The sequence below is a fragment of the Solanum pennellii genome, chromosome 2, assembly GCF_001406875.1.
Source record: "Solanum pennellii chromosome 2, SPENNV200".
Classification (NCBI taxonomy): domain Eukaryota; kingdom Viridiplantae; phylum Streptophyta; class Magnoliopsida; order Solanales; family Solanaceae; genus Solanum; species Solanum pennellii.
The window spans coordinates 57,714,296-57,738,138 of NC_028638.1; the positions used below are offsets into that span (position 1 = coordinate 57,714,296).

The 23,843-nt window shown below is 32.1% G+C and overlaps 4 protein-coding genes and 1 long non-coding RNA gene across 5 annotated transcripts; 4 read left to right on the forward strand and 1 right to left on the reverse strand.

Annotated features, from left to right (window-relative positions):
* The first annotated feature begins 3,967 nt into the window (after nt 1-3,967).
* On the forward strand, nt 3,968-4,676 carry LOC107009364 (phytosulfokines 3-like). Its single transcript, XM_015208686.2, has 2 exons — nt 3,968-4,152; nt 4,296-4,676. Exons 1-2 carry the CDS (start codon nt 4,033-4,035, stop codon nt 4,422-4,424), a joined length of 249 nt encoding a protein of 82 aa, XP_015064172.1. The 5' UTR covers nt 3,968-4,032; the 3' UTR covers nt 4,425-4,676.
* Nucleotides 4,677-6,842: 2,166 nt separating this feature from the next.
* On the forward strand, nt 6,843-7,827 carry LOC107010667 (phytosulfokines 3-like). Its single transcript, XM_015209958.2, has 2 exons — nt 6,843-7,365; nt 7,460-7,827. The coding sequence occupies exons 1-2, from the start codon at nt 7,246-7,248 to the stop codon at nt 7,589-7,591; spliced, it is 252 nt and encodes an 83-aa protein (XP_015065444.1). The 5' UTR covers nt 6,843-7,245; the 3' UTR covers nt 7,592-7,827.
* Nucleotides 7,828-9,622: 1,795 nt separating this feature from the next.
* LOC107009158 lies at nt 9,623-12,377 on the forward strand. Its single transcript, XR_001455367.2, has 2 exons — nt 9,623-9,808; nt 11,982-12,377. It is a non-coding gene; the product is annotated as an uncharacterized LOC107009158 (long non-coding RNA).
* A 705-nt stretch (nt 12,378-13,082) lies between these two features.
* LOC107008951 (protein PHLOEM PROTEIN 2-LIKE A10-like) lies at nt 13,083-14,890 on the reverse strand. Its single transcript, XM_015208177.2, has one exon. It carries the CDS (start codon nt 14,520-14,522, stop codon nt 13,269-13,271), a length of 1,254 nt encoding a protein of 417 aa, XP_015063663.1. The 5' UTR covers nt 14,523-14,890; the 3' UTR covers nt 13,083-13,268.
* A 5,229-nt stretch (nt 14,891-20,119) lies between these two features.
* LOC107011425 (ACT domain-containing protein ACR1) lies at nt 20,120-23,766 on the forward strand. The gene is made up of 8 exons (XM_015210932.2): nt 20,120-20,276; nt 20,623-20,709; nt 20,889-20,934; nt 21,653-21,767; nt 21,920-21,987; nt 22,154-22,810; nt 22,940-23,044; nt 23,166-23,766. Exons 2-8 carry the CDS (start codon nt 20,636-20,638, stop codon nt 23,550-23,552), a joined length of 1,452 nt encoding a protein of 483 aa, XP_015066418.1. The 5' UTR covers nt 20,120-20,276; nt 20,623-20,635; the 3' UTR covers nt 23,553-23,766.
* The last annotated feature ends 77 nt before the right edge of the window (nt 23,767-23,843 follow it).

The following is a 23,843-nucleotide window of genomic DNA, read 5'->3' on the forward strand; positions in this document are numbered from 1 at the left end:
ATTATATATATATATATATATATATATATATATATATATTTTATTTTATTTTCATTTGAGCGTCGGTAAAATAATATATTTTCCACCTTAATTTAGAACGCTTAAGATCAAATTGTTTGAGTTTAGTATAAATAAATGCTAAGTAACAATTATTTTCCTATTGCTGCAAATTAAGCAGTAAATAAGTAAACACACTTCAATCAATCCACTCTACTAAACTAGCCGTATATCCTTTACTTGGAGTCTTGGATACGTGCATATATTTGAATGCTGGAAGTCTGACTTCAAATTAGATTACTGATAACACGTATTGTCTGCTTTAGTCTAATAGACCTCCTGGATTTGCCTTTCATACTATATATCATCCAATGTAAACGTGCATTTCATGTAAAGTTATGTTGTAACTTATTAAACTCTTCATTTTTCATTATCATTTTAATGTAATATTCGCCAAAAGTGTAATATGCAACCATTTTTTTCAGAAATTTATCGGCCTATATACAAAAGCATATCAATCTTTCTCTTTGTCAGCTCATATGATTGTCACACTATAAAGTTGTCAAAAAAACGCCGAATCACAATCTTAGAAGATCTTGTTAAAACCCTTTAATTCTTAAATTCCTTTTTTTCTTCCATTCTTTGTTTGTTTTTTTTGGTAGGCAGCATATATAAACATATTGTTTGCTTAATCAAGAAAAATATACAAAAGGTAGGAATTAAGCAATTTGTGAGAAGGTATTTGTGCTTTAGGGGCCGAAAGTGCTTAACGGATCAGAGCTTTTGACTGGTAGAATATTTGCCTTTAATTTTTTAACTTCAAACATTCTTTTCACTTGGTATTTTTTAAGGCACATCCAATTTCTTAAAAGCAAAAGTATATATGAAAACATGACTTTTTAGATATATGACCTTACGCGTTTGGTCAACTTTGGTGAATAGGACATACTTAGGTTATTTTTCTCCACAACTCTATTTAATGAAGTGCGTTTTTAGTTATTAATTCAGTTAGCGTATTGTATTTGAATATTCAAAGCTGTTGTACTTGAGTACTTCTGGTGATGGTCATCTCATGATCATTAGAATAATGATTTATTTATTAATTAAGTTAATTGAACACATTGCTTAGTCCGCTTTATGTTAAAGAAGCTGGCCTTTGGGTTGGACAAGACCGGGAGTGAATTGTATATTAATTAGAAGTATCTAAATAAGGCACAACTGGACTGGTATATTTTCTTGTATCCATCACCACGTAAATTGGCTAAGCCTAAAGCTTAGCACCTCATCAATGCACGTAACCTTTGTTGCTTGATTTGGTCAGTGGCCGGGTCAGAATTTTTATTAACGATATTCTGAATATGAAGAATTAAACAAACAAAGAAGCAAGACTGAGATTCAACATCTACTATATATAATTTTATTTTATTTCCGGGTATAAATAATAAACCCTCCGTCACACAAAGAATGATCTAGTTTAACTTGACATGGAGTTTAAGAAAATCAAGAAGACTTTTGAATCTTAATGTCCTAAATTAAAGTTATGTCAAATGAACAAAATTAATCTTGTAGTCTTAAACATGTCATGTGAAAAGAATTAAAATGTTAAAAAAAATTTATTCTTTTTTAAACGGAGAGAGTATAATTTTCAGCAAGGAGAGGCTAATGTTTCTTTATTAAGTTGAGAACAAACAGAAATGCTGAAATTAAAAATTTATGTACAACTTCCATGCACGACATGCAACTTCATTTTTTAGAAAGAAGTTATAACTGTATGGTAATTGTATCTGTTGATTATTTTGTTTTAAAAACATCTTTAATATAATGGTTGCAAGGCTAACAGTGATCGTTTTCAGTTTGAAATAGAAGTAACATATCAAATGGGGCCATGATAATCAAGAGACAGATAAGGAAATTGGCCTATATATCACAATAAATATGTAAGAACTATTCATTCATCATTAAGAATGTGAAACAAAAATGTCAACTTTTACTAGATATTCTTCAATTTAAACGGCGATTCTGCAACTCTGTAGCGTTTTCAGAGCTCTCTAGCCACACCAAGTCCTTAACATTAGTTTGATGAAATAAATTGGCAGGTCCCCATATTTCACTGTCCTCTAGATATGATATCCCCATAACACTACGTACTACACACGGCACCACAAATTAATTAATCATAACAAGAAGACTACACAAAATATTTAAATTCTCAACTACCTAACAAAAGAACCAGTAATAAAAGGAAGACGGTTGATCATGAAGAAAACCGTTAAAAGAACCTTCTTGGCTGTTCTAGAGAAATGTAGCAGATCTATTATGCATGCTTTAAAATATAGAAATCCTGATATTATATCATACGTACGTTGCTTCACAGAAGTGTACGTCTATATCGAATAGTAACACTCAACCTTGCATTGATCTCGCTCTTGGAATGTTGTCAACCTGTATTTATAAGGTTAGCCAATAAAAAGAAATAGAAATAAAATAAAGTAGACAGAATATAAAATAATTTGAGTCCACAAAAATTATTGTGTCTCCTTAAGAAATTTAATTTCCTCACTGTACCCAAGGTTATAGATTAATTTGTGGTAAGATAAAATGGATTAATCTTGTTAAAAAAATAGTGATACCTCAAACTTCTTTAACTTCAGTGAACTTAAGAAGAGCAACAAGTCACACAGACTCAGTCGATCGACACTTTGATTTTGAGAGGAAAAAAAAATATGCAGAGAAGAAATTTTAGTGTATGAAAAAACGAAAAATGACTTCCTTTTATAGCCATTTCAGCAAAAAAACGTGTCTATTTAGAGAAATCTGTTCAGACCGTCTTATCCAGAAAGTTGCATCTTTTGAAAAAAAGAATAACAACTTTTCGGAAAATGGGTCTGTTAGGAAAATAACGGCTTTTCAAAAAGTAACGACTTTTCGAAAAGAGTAACAACCTTTTGAAATGTTACCGTTATACGCGAATTAATTCTGTTGATTAAACGTTCTGAATTAATTTATAAGTGATAATATTAACAAAAATTGATTAAATAAATTTTGTCCAAAAAATTTATCAATCTCCAAGCAACGATGGCGCAAGGGGCACCTTCTTCTTAGCTCTTAAAAGTAAAGGAAGTGTTTCCTTATATAAGGACAACAATTCTCTTTCTTTTGCCGATATGGGAGAAATGACTTACAAATGACTTTTTATTTTTCCTCCAAATTAATTCGCTCACATTTTTTATATTTTCTCTTTTCTTTTTTCATTCACACTTTATTAAACCCAACGTAGAATTCATATGAACACCTCAATGCAGAAAGCATTTCATGAAAAGCATGGAACCAATCTTTTATGACATATTAGTGACTAGTTTCACATAGATAATTTACTTTTATTTTGAGACTCCCTTCAACCTAGGCCACAAAAAGGCGTCATATTTATGGATGAGGAGAGTTCACAAAATTAAGTGACAGAAACAAATTCAAATGTCAATTTTCGAGTTAATGGTGTTCATTCGAATTTTCCTATTCCCTTTAACAACTCGAAAATAAAAACAATAATTCACGTTTAACGGACCCCAGAAGGCGTGTTAGCCCAAAACTAAAATCTCTTAGCAAGACAATGCCATTTTGAATTATCATTGATAAATACTTCTACTTTCAATCGGAAATCAACGACTATATATTAAACAAAAAGGTATAAATTATTAGTATCTATTTATCTACCAGTAAATTAATTGTACTTCCATTAAATTATTCCTGTTGTCTGCTTTAATTAATGTCCCTTTTAGTATATGTCTTTCTCTCCTCATTATTTTTTAATTTCTAAAAAAACTTTGGTATTTTACATAGATTGTAGTCCACTTAAAAGATAAAATATCGTCATTCCCCTGACATGGATATATGTTTAAAGTCTCCCTTTCACTCATTCAAGTTCACACCTAGAAATTTGTGACTGTCATTCTCTCCATTTCATTATAAATTGAAGCCACCACATAACACAGAGACCATTGAGCTATAGACAGCATATATATTCAAAAACTAAGCATCATGTCTAGAGCATCTGCCAGCTTTTTTTTCATCATCCTTCTCCTCTGTTTTTCCCTGTCCTATGCTGCTCGCCCTCAACCCCTTTTTCACGAGGCTACTCTCAACAATATTCAACACCAGGTATGTAGTCTGATTATTGAATTATATGATTATCTTATCTTAAAAAAACTTAGTTACGTCGTTAAATATAGAACGTTATTATTATCATTATTTACGAATAAGTTAGTCTGGTATTAGTATTAAATAATTTTGAATAATTTCAGGATGTTGTTGAACCAAAGAAAGTTGGTAAGGAAGAGAGTTGCAAAGGAGTAAAGGAAGAAGAATGTTTAGAAAGGAGGACTTTGGCTACTCATCTTGACTATATCTATACCCAAAATCAGAACCCTTGAAGAAACTTTACGATTCCCAAGGACCAAAATGATCAGTTAATTTGTTTTACAATGATTAATTGACCTAAGTTTAACGTTAATTCATGTTTCACTAAAGTAGTGATAGAACGAGTGAGTTATCACATATATTTATAGTATTGCTTTTGGTGTGTTGCTTGTTTATTTTCCCCTGTACGTTAATAAATCCCATATGAAGTTTCTGGTGTATGCAAGTTGATCGATTACTTAATTTGTCTACTTGATTTTCTTGTATGCAAGTTGATCGATTAGTAGAGCAAGTTCACTAATTTCTTACTACTAATTGGAAAAAAAAAAATCACAGTGAGAAAATCTATTTTTGATGCAAGAAGTATGTACTTAATGTTTCTATTTTAATTTTATCATGTATAGGATTTCTGTATTAAACTAATTAAACTTATCGCAATACCCCACGTCAAAGTTACATTTCGGCTACGGAGACGAGAGAAGACCGGTTGTTAGTTGTTGAATTAATAAAACGTGAGCATTGGACCTGTACTTTTTTTTTTTTGTGGCAAAATCCTAATATAGTGATTTGTATATTATCATAAATTCAAGTTGGTACCAATAAGAATGACGACTTAAAAGTTTGACATATATTTGGTTTTATCTAGAGATGTTTTTTATTTTGACTTGTTTTTATAGTTGATTTAATTTTTTTTAAAAAATTAGATATTTAAAAATTATACAAAAAGTACTATACATTGCAATATTTTACAAATCAATATGATGAAAAAATATATCCTAAAATATTGGTTAAAATTTTATAATTTGACTTAAAAAAAGAAAAATATGACAATTAATAATTGATGAAGGGAGTAATATACAAGCTATCAAATTTATCAGTGCACCACAAGTCTACAATTGTATTAAGTTGGGAAACCAAAATTTCTACCGAATTTAAAATACAAAGAAGATGAAGGGGTTTAATATTTATCAATTACATATTTAAAATTTAAAAGATAATTTTAACCACATAAAATATATAATTTTTGTTAAAGGAAGTTCGGATGAACCCTTTTATCTACATGGCTTCTCTAAGGTGGACTCATATTTCCAAGTTCCTCCTCATGATCATGTCGTGATTACGAAGTGGCATTTTATATCGAAACAAATATGTATGATTTTTTGTCCATCATGAAGAAGAATAAAAAAATGTCAACCTGCTATACTAAATGTGCTTCGATCACAGGAGGGGCTCAAACATATTAGTGATCTAAAGTAAAAATTAAATGACATCTTAAATTTTAATTGTCAATAACGTTATATAATTGATATTTTCTTGTTCTCAATTGATAATATAACCATTCTTATTTTAAATTATTTTTCATGAGATATAGTACTTCAAATATGTAAAAAAAAAATTTAAACTGGTCTTCAAATATGTCAAATTTCTTCTATTGTTCCTTCATTTTTCATGAAATATTTACTTTTTCTACAAATAATATTCAATATTTATTAAAAAACAATAACTTATAACCTATTATTATTAAAAATAAGGCCCTTTAAATTTGAGAACCTAAGACACATATCTTTTTTTTTTTGAAAACGGCAGAGCCACCCCTGTTCGACCATGACGCTTATTCTATTTCAGTCAACTATATATTTAGAGTTTTCCAAAGAGTCATAGCAAATTGAGATGCATGCATATTGCTCCTATATTTCGCTTTCCTCCAGAATATCCACAAGACTATACAAGTATAAAACCAAAATAATAATACTACTATTATATAACGAGAAGACTAGCTGTGATTAAATTTTTATTTCTATTTTATTCTAGAATATGTGGACCATTGTACACGTGTTTTTACTCATGTGGAAGATGCTTAGATTGGGCCAGGTAGAAAAATAAAACGCCCCTGGTATCATGAAAATCTTTTAGACCAATGTGTAAATCGAATGCTAAAACTTGCATCTCATTCTCAGAATTTTGATTATTCATTATCTGTTTGACAATAATACTCCTCATGAACTACTATTCTATTGTTCTTTCTAATTCCTTCATGTTGTACTCGGGAAAGGCCTTTTACCCGATAGCTATTCTTATTCAAGGGGAGTCAATTGAAGGAAATAAAATATTTTGGTCACTTATGAATGAAGTAGTAGAAGAAAATGACCATTTTCAGATCTTTCATATATAAATATAAAGATGTTAAATGACCTAAAAATTTAATTCTCCATATTCAATTGCCATTCATAGGTTGAGAAATTATTATACGGGATGAAAATTTTAATTCAACCATTGGTAATAACAATAATCAAACTTCGATGTCTTGGCTCTGAGACACCGCTTTATTAATTTTCCCATTAATTACGCTCATCACAAAAGAAGTCGCACCCCAACTTTTTCTAAATATATATTGGGTCAGCAAAGCATAAATGCCTTTCCAATTGAAAAAAAGGTGAATACTAGTTGCAATAGTCAGGAAACGTAACAACCATTTATCAATGGCGTTATGTACGTAGCTATGAACTTTATCTTTCATCAATAAATTATCGTTAATTAATACTCCTTCGAGGATTCCTTCTTCTTCTTCTGCCATCTTTATTGTTAAAAAAATAAAAGACTTCGTACATACTTATATTTAGGTCCAAATTGAGAGAACAATTAATTTCCTGATTCTCCATTACCCAAATATCTTTAAAGTCGCCCATTTTAACTCATCCTTGTTCACACTCAATCGTTGAGATTCGCAGTATAAATACATGTCACCACATAACGCCATTCTTCATATAGAGCTGCAGTTACATAGCAATATTACTCGAAACAAGTATTAGTATTAAATTAACGTTCTAATTAACCATGTCTAAAGCCAACACCAGTTTTTTCTTCATTATACTTCTCCTCTGTTTTGCCCTGTCCTATGCTTCTCGTCCTGCCCCAGCTTTTCACGAGGCATCCCTCAACATTGATCACCACCAGGTAACCAAAGTTCAATATGTCAGTGAAATTTTCGATAAATTTTATGATTAAACATTAGACGATGATCTAAAATTTTGTTATTATTACGTTTCAGGATCATGTTAGGGAATCAAAACAATTTGCAAACGAAGAGAGCTGCAACGGAGGGCAGGATGAAGAATGTTTAGAAAGAAGGAATTTGGCTGCTCACCTTGACTATATCTATACCCAAGATCAGAACCCGTGAACTAGTTTGCCATTTGGTATATTGAAAGTAGATGAGACAGTTATATATCACACATTAAAATTACCTTACTGTACATCTGTTCCCGTTGATTTTTCCTGTACGTTAAAATGTATTAATCGCATACAAATTTTCCTCTTCCGTCCTAGATAATACTCTCTCTGTTTTGCTTTGTATTTGGCGATATTTCAACTAGGCGTATGGTTTAATTACGGAATAAAACCTTCTTTGTATATTTACATGTGTGTTTTTAAATTTCTAATTATAAACATGTTTTTGACATTATTAAGAGCAAAATTAAGGAATTTTTCAAAAAAATAGAGTTATCATTTTTTTTGTTATGACATCCTGTAAAATGAATACACCGAGGGACAAATTGATATCTCAAATTTAAATTCAAGAAATTTACTAGAAAAATTAAAATGTTTTGCTATATGGAGAACAATATTGGGACCTAGTAGGACTGTAGGAGTAGCTTAACATGGAAAGAAATCACATAGGTGGTGTGGAATGGTTGAAATTTCCTCAATCAAGATTTCGGGTTTTAAATTTTAAAAATTTTAAAAAAATAAGTTGGGAGCATGTTAAATAAACCTCGTAATGCACGGGCCCTTTTAAATAGGATAATTGAATAGAATAATAAACTAATAACATAAAATAAATATAGTAGTTACCGTTTGATTTACTTGTGTTCCAGAGCAAACTGTTTGTCAGTTCCTCTCTCCCTCATATTCTCGCTCGCCACTCTCCCTCTCTCGCTCGTTTCTTGTCGCTCGCCTCTCTTACTTTATACAATAGAATTGTATAAAGCGAGAGAAAATTGTATATACACATGCAAATACACATATTTTTATCTTATGCACATATAATTACAATAAAAATTACTCCCGTGCCCAAGTCTCTTTTGTCTTTATCTCTTTCTCGTTTTATACAAATTCAGATTGTATATAATTTCTCTATTTCTCGTTTTATACAATTCTATTCAATTGTATATTCCCTGCCCAAGTCTCTTTTGCCTTTCTCTCTTTTCTCATTTTTATACAAATTCAAATTTTATATAATCGTCTTATACACCTATAATTATACAATTTGTTTTATACACTTTGTTTTCTCTGCCCATGTCTTCTTTCTCGTTTATACACTTCGTTTTATACAATTCGCTTCAATTGTATATGTATAGCGAATTATACATATATATGTTTGTTATGGAGCGCAATTATACAAACTTTGCTATAACATACAAATATGAATCTTATATTTGCTGTTAAACATTTTAAATTAGGGAAAAACACTGCAGAATATTAAACGTTATAGTTAATCTGATGACGCAAGTTGTTGACGCTTTAACAGCACAAGGTCGGCTATATAATTGCTGAAACGAGCCGTGTTAAATTATAGTACATCTATCTGATCAATAGAATAACATTTCCTGCCTCATCAAAGATAAAAATAAGGATGGTAGGACTTAACCATCTTTGACATTTGCAGATAGTTGAATTTGGTTTATCTCAAGGTGGTTGTACGTATTTCTAGTACACCACTATTACAATTTATTTATTTTTACAAATATTAAGCTGATTCTTGACTATAGTATCCTAAATTCATATAATAAAAATTTATTTATTTTTATTCATTATATAACTAGTTCCATCTTGTAGGAACTCTTTAAGATAGCATGCCACAATTCATAACTCATAAGTTAACAAGAAATAACTAACAATGGACCAACATGACACTTTCCCACAGTTCAATTGCAGTATCATCATATAGCAAATTGGATGACAAAGACAAATATTAGTAGAAATAATTATAATGTTGAGATTACCTTTTTTGCGATTGTCTAAAATAAATTGTACAAATATTTTAATGTAAAAGCTAATTGTAGGTAAATGTTTGACCAATTGGAAATATCGTGAATAACCTAATGGAATAGATCAAATTACATTGGGTAAAGTAGTTAAAGATAACTAAATTGGAGAGTAGTTGAATGGTAATTTTTGAAAGTAGAAGGGGTGTTGTGTAATTTTCTTAAGGAATAGAATAGGTGAAGGTAATTGACCAAAACAGTAGCTATAGCCGATGCCGAATTGCCGATTGCTCCGATCTCTTGCTTCTCAAGACGGAAACTACTGAACTGAGAGAGAGAAGATTAGACGAAGATAAAGGGAAGATGTTCAGGAGAAGATTTTTGTCGTTTCCGCTGGTAATTGGCGCAGTTATGTAAGTTTCGTATTACCATTATTACATACTTGCTTAAGATTAACATTTGTATATGGATTCATTACTGACCTATCCTGGTACCCAGACAGAAGAGGAAAACCAGAAAAGAAACCCATCATACTGCGTAATCTAGGTTTTTAAAAATTATCATGAATTGGAGCAAAGGTGTTTGAAGGAATACCTAAATGAACTGTCATATGCTGGTAACTCCAGTTTTCATGATGATTAAGATAAAGAAATTTCTAGGGTTGGTCCTCCAGTGGTTGTGTTCATAGCTCTAAGTATGGTATAGGTTCTAGTATCAAAAATTGTAGAGAGCATCTTTGACTTGTCCTAAATTTAGCTTGCTGTTTGTTTTCTGTATTTCCTATTGTTCTCCAACAATAAAGTCTGTTTCAGCTCGATTCACCTGCGTAGACAAAATTTTGGACTTCCTGAAAATTGAAGATACTACAACTTTAGGAAATCTGCGCTCACAGCTTATCCTGTACAGCAACTAAAATTGAGCCTAGAACCTCGGTGAAATTTCTAAGTGTTTTTGGGAATAGATATTGATCCAACTCCCAATTTTTTTCTTGGGAAGGTTACTAGGTTAGAATAGTGAGTACGAGACAATCCATTAGAAATAGCTCCTCCACCTTCCCGACATGCAGATGGCCGCAACCAGTGGATCAACGAATTTCCTCTGACCATTGGCTGAAAGTGAGTTGGAGAACATCCTCAATATCAAGCTCCCCTCCAACAAAATAGAGAGATAGGAATAGACAAAAAGTAAAAGAATGACATATTTTCCTTCTCTCATTTACCCCTTTGTCTTCCTGGCTTTGGTTATCATACAGTGCGACAATATTTTGTTATATTTGGTGTATGGTTGGGAAGTATGCATTTTTTGCACCATTCCTAACACATTTACTTCTGTATATTTTGACAGATTGACAAGCTAGAGTAGAAAAGGGGTTTATCAAAGAAAAAATTAGAATAATCATTAATAGGCGCTACCTGTGCTCTTCACAATTCACAGGTTGGAGCTGCCACATCCTTAGTACTGCTTTGTGAATCTTCATCACATACTCAGAGATAAGTAGAAGTGTATTTTCCATTGTTCCATCTATGTTTTTTTTCCTTTATAAGGGTTCCATCTGACTATTAGAAAGAACATAGGTATGACTTTCAAGGTCGTTTGGATGGGGTTATCTCTGAGTGTGTGTGATGTGGCGCATGCATGCAGGGAGGAGTCGGGTTTCTTAGTTTGGAACAGTGGTTGGTTAACTTAGGTTCAGGTGAAATATTAAATTGCAGATGGATTCCTCTTTTCTTCAAGGGAAGAGTAGGAAAATCTGCTTTCACATAGACACCCAAATTAAGAAATCTGCTTTCACATAGGCACCCAATGCAAGTGTATAATCCCTGTAATACTTTAGCTCTTTTCTGTTGAACCATCAATGCACATTACTCTAAGAAAGCCAAGGTGCTTGTATGCTAAACCTGAATAGAGATACTTAAATTTGTCAAACACCGTGTTTCATTATGCTCTTTTTTTTTGCCAACATTTTGATTGTGAGGGGCCTTGTTAAAGAGAAGGCTGTCTTATGTTTTTTAAGGGCTATTGCTGCGTCTTTTAATACTTAAGAGTGCATTTGTTAGTACTCTCTTGTAGCACTAACAAATAACTACTGCATATACCCTTTCTAGTTTCTATTCCTCTTCCTCCTGTTAAGTAATTGATGTACTGGTACTTCTTATCTTCTAATCTCTCGAAAATACTGATACCTCTGCCTTTTTTGAATCATTACCTTAATAAATTTGGCACCTTTTTTTCAGCTTGGTGTTTCTGAGGCATGATTAACCTAATTAATCAAATATTTACTATGCAAATGAACAAAATGTGTATGCGCTGAATTTGTTGGAACCTAAGTTATATTTCTGGAGTATATAGTTCATTGTAGAAGTAACAACTATGGGTGATTAGATATAGTGTATTTTTCCAGTATACCAGCTTCATGCCTTTATTGACCAAAGCAGTTCCTGACACGGCTTTGACATCTGGATGTTTATTCTCTACAGTTCAGAAATTACGACTTACATCCTCTAGACCTCAGTCAATAATTAATATGTATGCTTGCATTGTGTTTTTATTTCCATTTGCTTGATCTTTTACTTGGTCAATCTGTAGAATTGGAGTTGTATCTGGGAAAGCTATATTTGCACAACCACTTGATGAATATTGGAAAAAGAAACTTCAGGAGGAACCAGCCGCAAAAGAAAATGATTTAAGCACCTCATAGAACGATCAGACGCATATCTGAGCCTAATATAATGCTAGTATTTTTCTGTTGGTAGTTGCTCTTTAGAAATGCTTTCTGCAGACACATCCTCATCCAAATAGTTTACGCCATGATGATTTGGAAATTTCATCCTTCAGTTGCTTGTATGAGACTGTGCATCAAAATTATATCCGGTTTTTTTTGTTGTTGTTGAAAATAGACACGCAAAAGCAACCACTGTGGCATTATGGTTCAGGAGAAATATTATATGTCAATTAGAATAATATTGTGCTTATGTTACTTTACGTCTCTTATTTTTTTTTCCTTCCACTGCTTATTGCATCTTACTTTGAACCAAGAAAATCATCCTCTTTGAGGTATTTGGATTAAGAATTTGTGATCAGAATCAAAATTGATCATTTACAAAGCATGGTGGTTACTGAATGTAATATCATGAAACACAATTGGTTCCTCTTTAATTTGGAAGGATCTTTACTTGGCACAAGTATGCGTCTGTTTCATGGTTCTGTTATCCAATGGCTTGATGGAATAAAATTTTTAGAACATTAGCGCTGAGCTCCTGAATCGACAATTAAAGCTGAAATGTGTCAAAATCACTTTTTTTTTCTTCTAGGAAGGCTACCAATACATAGAGTTTGCTTCAAACGTATCTCAAACATTATTGCAGCCTACTTAGTTGCTTTTGGTGCAACCATGAAGCTGTGGGTCTAAAATAGCGGGATTATCAACTTTTGAGGGGTTCCTATTGCAACACTGATTTTGTCAATTATTTTGTTGACAATGGACCATGCCATTATCAGAAGCTATTCTGATATTCCTTTTTACTGTATAATTCATACCACTGGCTCATACAACAAATGCCCTTACTAAACACCTGACTCGAGATCAAAAACTTCACTGGTTGATTGTTGGTTGCATGGCTTTTAATATTTTCTTTACTTGCTAGAACTATGATCACCTCAAGTGAATGAAGAAAAGCAAAGAACCGCTGCCAGGAGACAGAAAAGTTAGAGGCATAATTACATTCACTTTGACATACTTGAATTGAAATACAATCAATCAACAAGAAGAGACAAATCATATACAGTTGTACTATCCAAGATTCCCTTGGGGAAAGAATGTAATACTCTAGGAAGCTTAACAAATAAAAAGCCCCAGATTCTATTCGAAACTTGCTAATTTGGAACCAGGATCCAAGGGCCATTGAGTATGTGCAAACACAGCGCGAGGCATACACTAACAGCAGTAGATGATTTCCCACTCACATACCTGCAAGCTTCAGTACTCTTATCAACCACCTCCTCTTGTATAACATCTACACTTCTTCTCAGTGTCACCACTTCCTCCTGGACAACATCTATGCTTTTTCGCATACACTCGTACAACTTTTCTAGCAGAAACTCCAAGAAAGATCTAACACTCTCAAAGGTGACCCTCCCAGTCAAATCAAGAATAAACCTCCTATTTCTTGGGAAAGCCAAAGCAGAAGATACTTTATTTGTCCACCCACTGTACATGTTCTCGTCTTCGTCCAAAAATTTCTTAGCTTTGAAACTAAGTGGCAAAGAAGAATACATTTCTGAAGTTGTATCCATGTCACTATTTGTCAAAACTTGATGAGAAGTTTCAACAAAAGTTCCAATGGCACCACTACATATGGCTACTAACATATCTCTCATTTTCATTTCATGCTTGGGATTAGTTAACCCAGAAAATATTTCATCGTAGGTGTTGATGTTCATTGTTCTATCGAGATAAACAGCAACTGCAGTGCTCACAAACAATTGTATACAATTTCCTATCAGTTCTCTGCACCTGTCCTGGCATAGAACATCAACCCATCCTGGAACAGAGTGTTCAATATCAGAATAACTAGCATTGCCTTTTTTGTCCGAACAATAAGCAAGAACCAAATTCCTCGCGAAGCTCCCAACAATTACAGAAGCAAAACCAGACCCTGCATCAGTAAACAGTTTATCTAAAACCTGGTCAAAAAGCCCAGAATTTGCAGCCGCAGAAACATCATTTTCCGCAGTTACTTGCTGGTAGCCTCGCACGACTCCTACTGTCAACGCACTAGTGACCTTAACAATAGATTGTGAAAACTCATCTGATTTACCAATCTTAGAAATTTGTTTCAAACTTCTAGGAATTTGATCAGAGTCAGACGAAATGAATTCCTTCAGATCTTTCGAAACAATCCCAATTACATCAGCAGAATCAGCCACCATCTCAGCTAAAGAAACAAAAGCACTTATGAGCTTGAAAAATCTGTTCCTCTTTCTAACCATAGAGGGTGAGTAATAAGCTCTATAAGCGCCATAACCAGTAACACCAAGAGCTCCTAAAGCAACAACCCAGTTCCTATTTCTCCGAGTATAGTCTAAACCCTTCCTTAATAGCTTTAAATCCGCATAATTCAAAGCCATAAATCTCCAAAATCTTGGATTCTGGACTTGAATCCTCAAAACGGGTTTGAGAAATTATTCAATAGATACAAAATTCAGGGAATTTGTTAACAGAAATAAAGCGGAAAGATGTATTCCAACCTGAATATGCTCAAGGCTGACGTCAAAGCAGTTTTTGACTATCTAGATCCTGGTGCAGTTGGGCATCAGCTACAGAGAAAAAAGAGAAGAGAAAATGGGAAAACAAAAAAAAGAGGATGATCCACCACAGAACTACTGTATAAATTATGCATTGTAGATTGATAAGAACGACTTAAAATGCGACAGCTACTACTAGGCCTACTCTGTTTCACCTTTTACGCTACGTCCTTGTTAACTGCATTTGTTTATTTTTTATTTCACAGATATTTTAATATAATATGATTGAATGATAAATTTTGTGGGGATGTGTGTGCGGGGGAATGGATAGCGATAGCTGAAGCATATTAGTGGTCTTATCTTGAAATTGAATAAATATTCAAATTTTAATTCTTTTTAAGTGAAATTTGATGTAATTAATTCATTTAGTCAGATATTTGTTAAATTTTTATATATTTTTTGCCAGCATAATGAAAAATTTTATATTCTCTTAATATTGAAAATCTTGTGAAGCCGCCCCTGTGAATGGATAGGGATATAAGTTATGAGGAGAATTCTGGATATTAAAGAGTTAGGTATTCTGTTAAATGCAAGGAAAATGGCATTGGAACTTGAAAGGATATAGATGATCACGTTCATGGCTGGTCCCACTATCATCTTTAGAGTCAAAAAGCGGTGTACATAATTAGCTACAATCTTTGGTGACGTGGCTTTGTCTTCTTTTGCCAAGTGGTTGCAACCAACTGGCTCCTCGTGTCCCGGGACTTCCATTTTCTTCTTTCCCTTTTTATGTATCATTTTAGATATTATTTCTTCTTTTTTCAATTTATTTGGAAAGACATTTTTTCCCTAAAAACTCAAAATGTATTTTTCTAATTAAGGTACGGACCAGGGAGTGTTCAAAGCGATTTTGTTATAGCATTTCATCGACAAACCTTATTAAAGAAATAAACAAAGCATATCATTATTTATGCTTCATGTTGAGCTCGACAAATTAAAGTTTATGTAAATTAAAGTCATATATTTAACTCGTTCAATCATTAAAACTAATCAAGTAAGCTTACGATTCTAAAATGCACGTTTTTACCTTTAAATAGACTAACATTAGTTTTAGCAATTGAACTTTATCTTTAGTGGGATATTAATTTTTTTAATTGAAATCGTGTATCACATAACTTGTCGGGAATATTATGCTCTGAAGTCTGAAAACATTTATGTATATCACAGAAGAAATATCACTCTTTGTTACGACTTGGATGATGCAGGCCTGGGTTTCCGAACAGAAATATAGATAATCAATCAGGACCAAATAAGTCCAATTCACAACTAGAGGAATTGGATTACGTTTGGCAATTGCCTTCAAATTAAAAGACAGGGAAAAGCCCAACATCAATCATACGTGTAGAAGAAATATAGGAGTCGTTTGATATGTAGACTAAAATATTTCGTTATTATGCTCCTACAGTTATAATTGATTGACTAATTTATTCCCTTAGGAGATGGACAAATCATGATTAACTATGGGATTAAATTTATAGTATGTTTAATAGATGTTATCCCTAGTTTAATTCTGAAATATCTCACCACCTTATCCTATGTATCAAACAATCCCTTAATTATATCAAAGTGAAACATTCATTTTTAAGTTGAAAGATTCTCTCATATAATAACTCGTACTCGCTCCTTCATAATGCATGGCATGTAATATGTATGTATGAAAAATAGTAACTGTGGTTATGATACAAAAACAAAAGAAAGATTCAATCAAATAATCACCCACCATGATATACGTAAGACGTATTCCGTTTTGATATAAGAGACAATAAAAAGGACAAGTGCACAACCCAACTTCTTTTCATTATAACACGTACCCTTCCAACCTATTTCAGATTCATTCATGATGTGAACCCATACCGTCTTGGACGAATATTAGATCATTTACAAATAGAATACTCCAATTCGGTTTGCTTCCCCTGCCAACGGCATATATTGGCGTTGTCTAATGTGATTTTTGTTATCTCGTATAATTTACGGGTGTATAAAAGTGAATTTACACATTACATACGATTACAAAATTTTTGATGTTTTCAAAAACAAAAAAAAAAACAAAAGAACAGTGGGAATACATAATTATTATTATTATTATTACTATTATTATTGTTATTATTATTTATGTTGAATAATCGTTGAATACTCTCAAGTAATCATATAAAACTTGATTGAGTCCTTTTTCACTACATGCCTAGAACATAATGACAAGCTTATAAATCAAGAGCATTTTGATTAGTAATTCAATTATAGCTAAGGTTTCGTCATCAGCTGGTTTTCAGATTAGACAAATGTGAATGACGGCTTTTCACAATAATGATTCTTTTGCTTAATCAACTTATTAATCATTGTGTAGTGGTAATACTAAAAAGTTTTGACAACTTAATTAGTAGGTGACGTGATATAACTAAAGTCCTTGTATTCAATTAAAATATTTAAGAGTATTTCTTTTTTTGGTAAGAGACGGGAAAAAAGGGTCACCTGACCCATAACTATAAAAGGAAAAAAGCACGTGCCGAGTAAGAAGTTCGCGGCTACAATTTATGCTAGGAATTGACAGCTACGACCCGAGCCGCCGCGGTTGATCTATAAGTTTGCCACGCCATATTTGACTTATACTCGTGCTCTCCCCACCTTTACCTTTTCTTTTTTTCTTCTTTTTCTTCGCTCTTACTCTTATGAAAAAATAATAAAATAATATATGTATAATATATATCATTGACATAATACTTATATTGTAATTCTTGAAATTTACGATATGAAATATGTCGTAATATTTATAAGGATATAAAAAATTCCTACTAAAAATAATATAAAAAAGTTTAATTGAATTATTTCAAAATTTTAGACAAAGGTCATTCTTTTTACGTAGGTAGAGACATGTGATATTAAATGTATTATTACATCTATAAAAATGGAAAAACTTTATTAAGAATAAATAAAAAAAATTAAATTGCATAATTCCAATGATTGGAAAAGGGTTATGATGTATTTTAAACGGACAAAGAAAACTAGATTTGCATTTATGTATATATTAAAAGCACAAAAGTCCTTAATAATGTTATTTGAACATTGATTTTGCTTGAAACGATCATCTTTCAAATAAAATAATCGATCCATAAGAAAATAGTCAAAAACTTTCAGAACTAATAAGGAAAACAAAATTAAAATGTCCTTAAAAGGAAAAGGCAAAAAAGGACCAAAAAATAGGGATAAAACTTATTCGTATAAAAAATACTAGTATGTATTATCTTTATAGTGAAAGAGAAAAATTTAAATCTAAAATAAAATTCATTTAACTTCTTCCTTTTTTAATGCGGAAATTGGTAATGAAGCTTTAAGAATCACTTTAGAATTAGAATTCCTTTAATCAATGATTAATATTACTTATGTTATTGAGTAATCTATTTAGGTTAGAAAAATACATTTACAAAAGCACTCAATATTAGGTTTATCAATAATATATGTTTTTCTTTTCTTAATATTTTATTGTCCTTTTATTTTGTTAGTATCTTTTCTTCTTTATCATCCTTTGTATTTTGTTTAGTTCTTGATTCAAAATATTTTCTGAAATATAGTTTTCATATTATATATTTAAACAAAATATGATCATTTTGATTGAGAATAAATCAATGAAACTATACTAATTTTTCATAAAATATACTATTTAAATTATAATTGTTCCATTTACTTAGACTCGTGTAGGCTAGGAACGAAAAATAGTGAGCGGTAGGTATACCTCAGACTTGGATTTTGAACATCAAATGAAAATAATAATAATAATAATAATATGTACACTTACAATAATATTAAGAATCTTCAAATCTTTATTCAAATTATCATAAGAAAAAAAAAGAAATATTCAATTAATAATGTTATCGTGACATACCCGTACAATTCACATATTTCAAACCAATACATTAAAACTAATGAAAATATTATATAAACAAATTGTTAAATTATAAAGTAGAATCAATGATGCAATTTTATTATGACGAGACCTATAACGGTAAAGGAAAGATGTTATGATGACTGACAATGATAATTTTTATCGAAGAGATGAGTTCACAAACTTTAAATTTAAATTAGTCATAATATTTATATAATTATAATTTTCTTAAAATTTATGATTATAAATATGCCGTTAAATTTATAAGATATAAAACTCTTCACTAAAAATAAAATGAAAAGCCATTTAAAAGTTTTAGATAAAAGTCATGCTTTTTAAATATGTAGAGACGTGTGATATTAAATATGTTATTAACATCTATAAAATTATAAAAAAAATTAAATTATCAGGAATAAAGCAAAAAAAAAAAATCGCATAATTTCAATTTTTAGAAAAAGGGATATGATATTTTCTTAAATACACAAACGAAATTAGGTTTACATATGTAAAATCTAATGGGGAATCGGATATTGTATCAACAAATTCTTAAATTATAAAATAGAATCAATGATGTGATTTTGTCTTGGTAAGGGATGATTATGGTTGTCATGGGAGGTGGCAACATAGTTATTGTAATTGTGGCCTGATGAGAAATATATTCGGTGATAATATCCAGAGATGGTTTACAACATGGCGATCTGATTGATTATAAGATTGTTGTGATCGTAATGTATACTTGTAATCTTAATAAATGTGTTGATTGTTGCTTAGAAAGAAAATATCGATTGATGACAAGTATAATAGTGTGTTATAAATGATTATATAATGATGAAATAGTTAATAGTAATTGTGACCAAAATACTAATAATAAAGCTCGTTTTTATCAAAATCTTCTAATACTAACTACTTACTAATATATAACATTATATCGAGTATTTTAAATTTTTTCTTATCAAATTCATTAAGTTAAAAAGAAAAACACTTAATACTATAAAATCAAAAGTTTTACTAAAATTTAAACTTCCATTTTATGAGTTTACCATCTCAGCACACAATTATTAATCAAGCTGGTGAGTCGTTACTTCCTGGTACACTTCCTCAACTGCAAGCACTACCAAAATGAATTACTCTCTCTTCCCAAATTTATATCATATAGTTTGAATGTATAAGTCAGATAAAAAATTATAATATTTTATTCATATATTTAAATTATTATTTATTTGTGATTTAAATGTTTTTTATGTAATTTTTAAATATATAAATTATATATTCGAATTCTCCAAATTCACCGTCAAAATAAAGTAATTTGACTTTGTAATTTGGAGAAAATGGATTAAGTAAATATTTTCAATAAATAAAACAGAAAATTGGAGAAATAGAGTAAATAAATATTTCTAAATAAATAAAAGAGAAATTTATTTAGTGAGAGAAAAGGAGAAAAATGTGAAAAAAGGGGAGTTTTCTTGTGGATGTAAAAGAAAAAAAGAAAGAGTAAGTACGGATTTGTCTCCCCTCTTGTATTGTATATAATTAGGAGAGCCACATATTTATATAACACACAAATACTTATTAACTCTCTCCTCCAGTTTTTGATCCCTCTTTTGACTCTGTCTCCTAATCTCCCTTTATATATATATCTCTGTTTTCTTTCATCAAAATCTGAATTTTACATTCAAATTTCAAGATTCCACCTTTCTCAGGTAAATTTTTAGTATCAATTCTTGGTCAAAATCTTGATTTGCATTCAATCTATTTGGCCGTTTTGCTGTGTTTTTTTTTTTTGCTTTTTCAAGAAAGTAACGGGTTTCTACTTTTAGTAATTTGATTACTACTTCATTTGAACTACTTGTCGTGTGTTTCTTGAAAATACAGAAAACTTGTATCGATTGACAACCAAGAAATCAGATGATAGTAGTAAAAATTTGTTCTTTTTCAAACTTGTTGATTCAAAAACAGGACAAACAGCTGCTAGCTGTGTTATATTTGTATGTACTATAAATTAATGTGGATTTTTCTCACATGTTGTTGTACATTTATCAATCACAGAAAGCAAAAGCAAATGGAGATTTCTGTTTACAAACCCTATGGTGATCATGAATTTCAATCACTAATTGAAAGAATTCACCCTCCCAGGTTTAGTTTTAACTTCAATCTTACTGTCTAATTTTTTTTTTATAATTTTGATTGATACACCCACCTTGTTGGATTTAAGTATTGTGTAAGTAACTTTTATACTGCATAGAATTTGAACCCTTGTTTATATTTTGGCTTCATTACTTAATTTGTTTCTGGTTTTGGCTTTGGCTTTTCAGGGTGTGCATTGATAATGATACTTGCCGAAACTGTACTATTGTGAAGGTAGGAAGAATCGTTATCATTTTCTCTTATTCTATATGTTCCCTTCTCATTTCGATGATTTCGATAATGACTTGATTTGATTTGTTTTTGTTTAAGTTTTGAATACCTAACCAGCTAATGGATTCCCTCTTAGATCCCAAACAGTATATACTGGGGCCAACTTACAGAAATAGTAGCCTAAAAAGACCTGCATTACCATGATTTAGTTAGGCGGTAATCAATTTAGTTAGGCGATAATTTTATATATTTTTCTTGTGTTAGTGCTTTAAGATTAATCCATGTACTGTTATAGTTGAACAATTTCTTAGAAGATAAATAATTATACCAAATTCGCACAAGGAATTTCGGAGAACCACAGGAAAAGCTTATGTTTGCCTACTTTCCACTTATAAAATTCAGATTGCAATACTGCAGCTGTTTATTGATGGTTAATTGAAATAGTATTTACACAAAATACTTTCTTATAGGGTCCACTATCGTTAAGGGATTGGGAATATTCTTACCCAGTTCTGGTGTAACCAAAAAGCTAAACAGAAAATGATTGAGAAAACTGAAGTTTAATTTCTGCTCAGTTTCAACTACGCAAGCTGCAATTTCTTTTGTTGTGCAATATTGATCTGAGATGTTTAAATTGTGCAAACATGAAGTGAGAATTCATATAGCTGAATCTTATTTGTCTGGGATTATGACGTAGTTATTGTTATTTTTTGGACCACAGGTTGATAGTGCGAACAAACATGGTATATTGCTGGAGATGGTCCAAGTTCTGACGGATCTGGACCTACTGATTCTAAGATCATACATATCCTCTGATGGTGGCTGGTTAATGGATGGTTAGTTCTCTTTTTTATATATGCCTTTTCTCCCTTACAGCTGGTTTGAATATTATAATCCAATAAAAAAAAGATGCAAGTAACAACTTTCTGATCCATAGCTGAGTCATTCACAACTATAGTATTTTGTTTTTTCTTGCATCTTTTTCCAGTTTTCCACGTAACTGACCAACTTGGGAACAAAATCACTGACGAAAGCCTCATCCACTACATCGAACAGGTTAGTGTATGCTTTATTCACTTGAATTATACTACTTCAAGAAACCCATATTGTGGGTTTTAGGATAAAGGCCTATAAAGTGTGTTGGCAACTGTTATCCAAAAATAGGTTTTTATTTTTCGTTTTACAAATTAACATTAAACTAAAACAACCTTAATGCTTACAGGCTATTTGTGCAAGTAGAAGAGGGTCCAGGGAAGTCCAAACATGTGTTGGTAGAAATGTAAGGCCCAGGCATGTCTCAATGGAGCACACAGCTATGGAGATGACAGCAATAGATAGACCAGGGTTAATGTCCGAGATATCTGCTGTGCTGGCTGAGTTAGGATGCCATGTCTCTGGTGCCGTGGCATGGACACATAACAAGCGAGCAGCCTGCATTGTTTACATGGAAGATGATCTGAAGCATGGGCCAATCATGGACCCCTATAGAGTGGCACAAATACAGGCCCAGCTGGAGAATGTTGTTGAGGCCCACCATTATGAAGGGGAGCGACGGAGTGTGAGGTTGGCAGCCCCTGCAGCTAGCCAGACCCATACCGAAAGACGGCTTCATCAGTTGATGGCTGCTGATAGGGACTACGAACAATGTTGTTCCTGTGGTTATGACTCAAGTGGAGATGATGTAGCTCACAGGCAGAAGAAGGGATCTAATAGCACAGAAGTGAAGATAGAAAATTGCAAGGAGAAGGGCTACTCCATTGTTACTGTGAGGAGTATGGACAGACCCAAATTGCTATTTGACACTATCTGCACCTTGACAGACTTGCAATATGTCGTGTTCCATGCATCCATCAGTTCTTTTGAATCCATTGCCATTCAGGTAATCGTTTACTTTTGCCCTCTTTATCTAACTGCTCCCGCAAAGTCATAGTGGTTCAGGTCCAGACAGTACAAAAAAACCCTAAATCTTTGTTTTTAACACTCTACGTGTGCATGAAAAAAAACACAGGAATACTATGTGAGACACAAGAATGGATGGACTTTGGATTCAGAAAGTGAAAGACGGAAAATGATCCAAAATCTGATGGCTGCTACTGAGAGGAGAGTATCTCATGTACGTTTTCAAATGGATTAATTAGAACACCGTTTAGTGTATCTTTATAATCTACTTCCCCACTCCCTATAACAAAGTGCTCTAATGAGATATATATTAAGTGACTATATGATTTGTACAGGAATTGAGGCTGGATGTTACTACTCAAAACAGGGTAGGACTGTTAGCAGATGTCACAAGAGTGTTTCGGGAGAACGGATTATCCATAAGCAGGACTGAGGTTGGGGTACAGGGAGAGCAAGCAGTTGGCACATTCTATGTAAAAGATACTTCAGGGCAAGATGTGACTTCAGAAACCTTGGAGATAGTAAGACGAGAAATTGGAGGTACTGTCCTGGTGGCAAATAAATCCTCAGAGAGGCCATCTTCACAATCAACAGATTTGTCAAATACAAGCCCTAGCAGTAGCAGTGGCAAGCAAGACAACAAGCCTGGTTTCTCATTGGGAAGCATGTTCTGGTCTCAGCTTGAGTGGCTTTCCAGCAATTTCAGACCTATAAAATCCTAAGATTCCAAGTGCTGATCTTGAAGACCCTACTGTGTTTAGGCCATGTTGATTGTAAATATTTAGCAACTTCCTTCTGTAAATAATTAGCAACCTCCGTCTGTAAATAATTAGCAACAGTGGTAAATAATTGTAGACGCATGGTACAATGTACATTATCTTTGCAGGGTAAACCATTGGAAATTCCAAAATTAAATGGGTGGCGTATGAATCCTATCAACTAGAGTCATCGGTATAAAGCTTTACATTTATTAAGCTTGACAATTATATTTTGAATTGGATAAGCTATGCTCA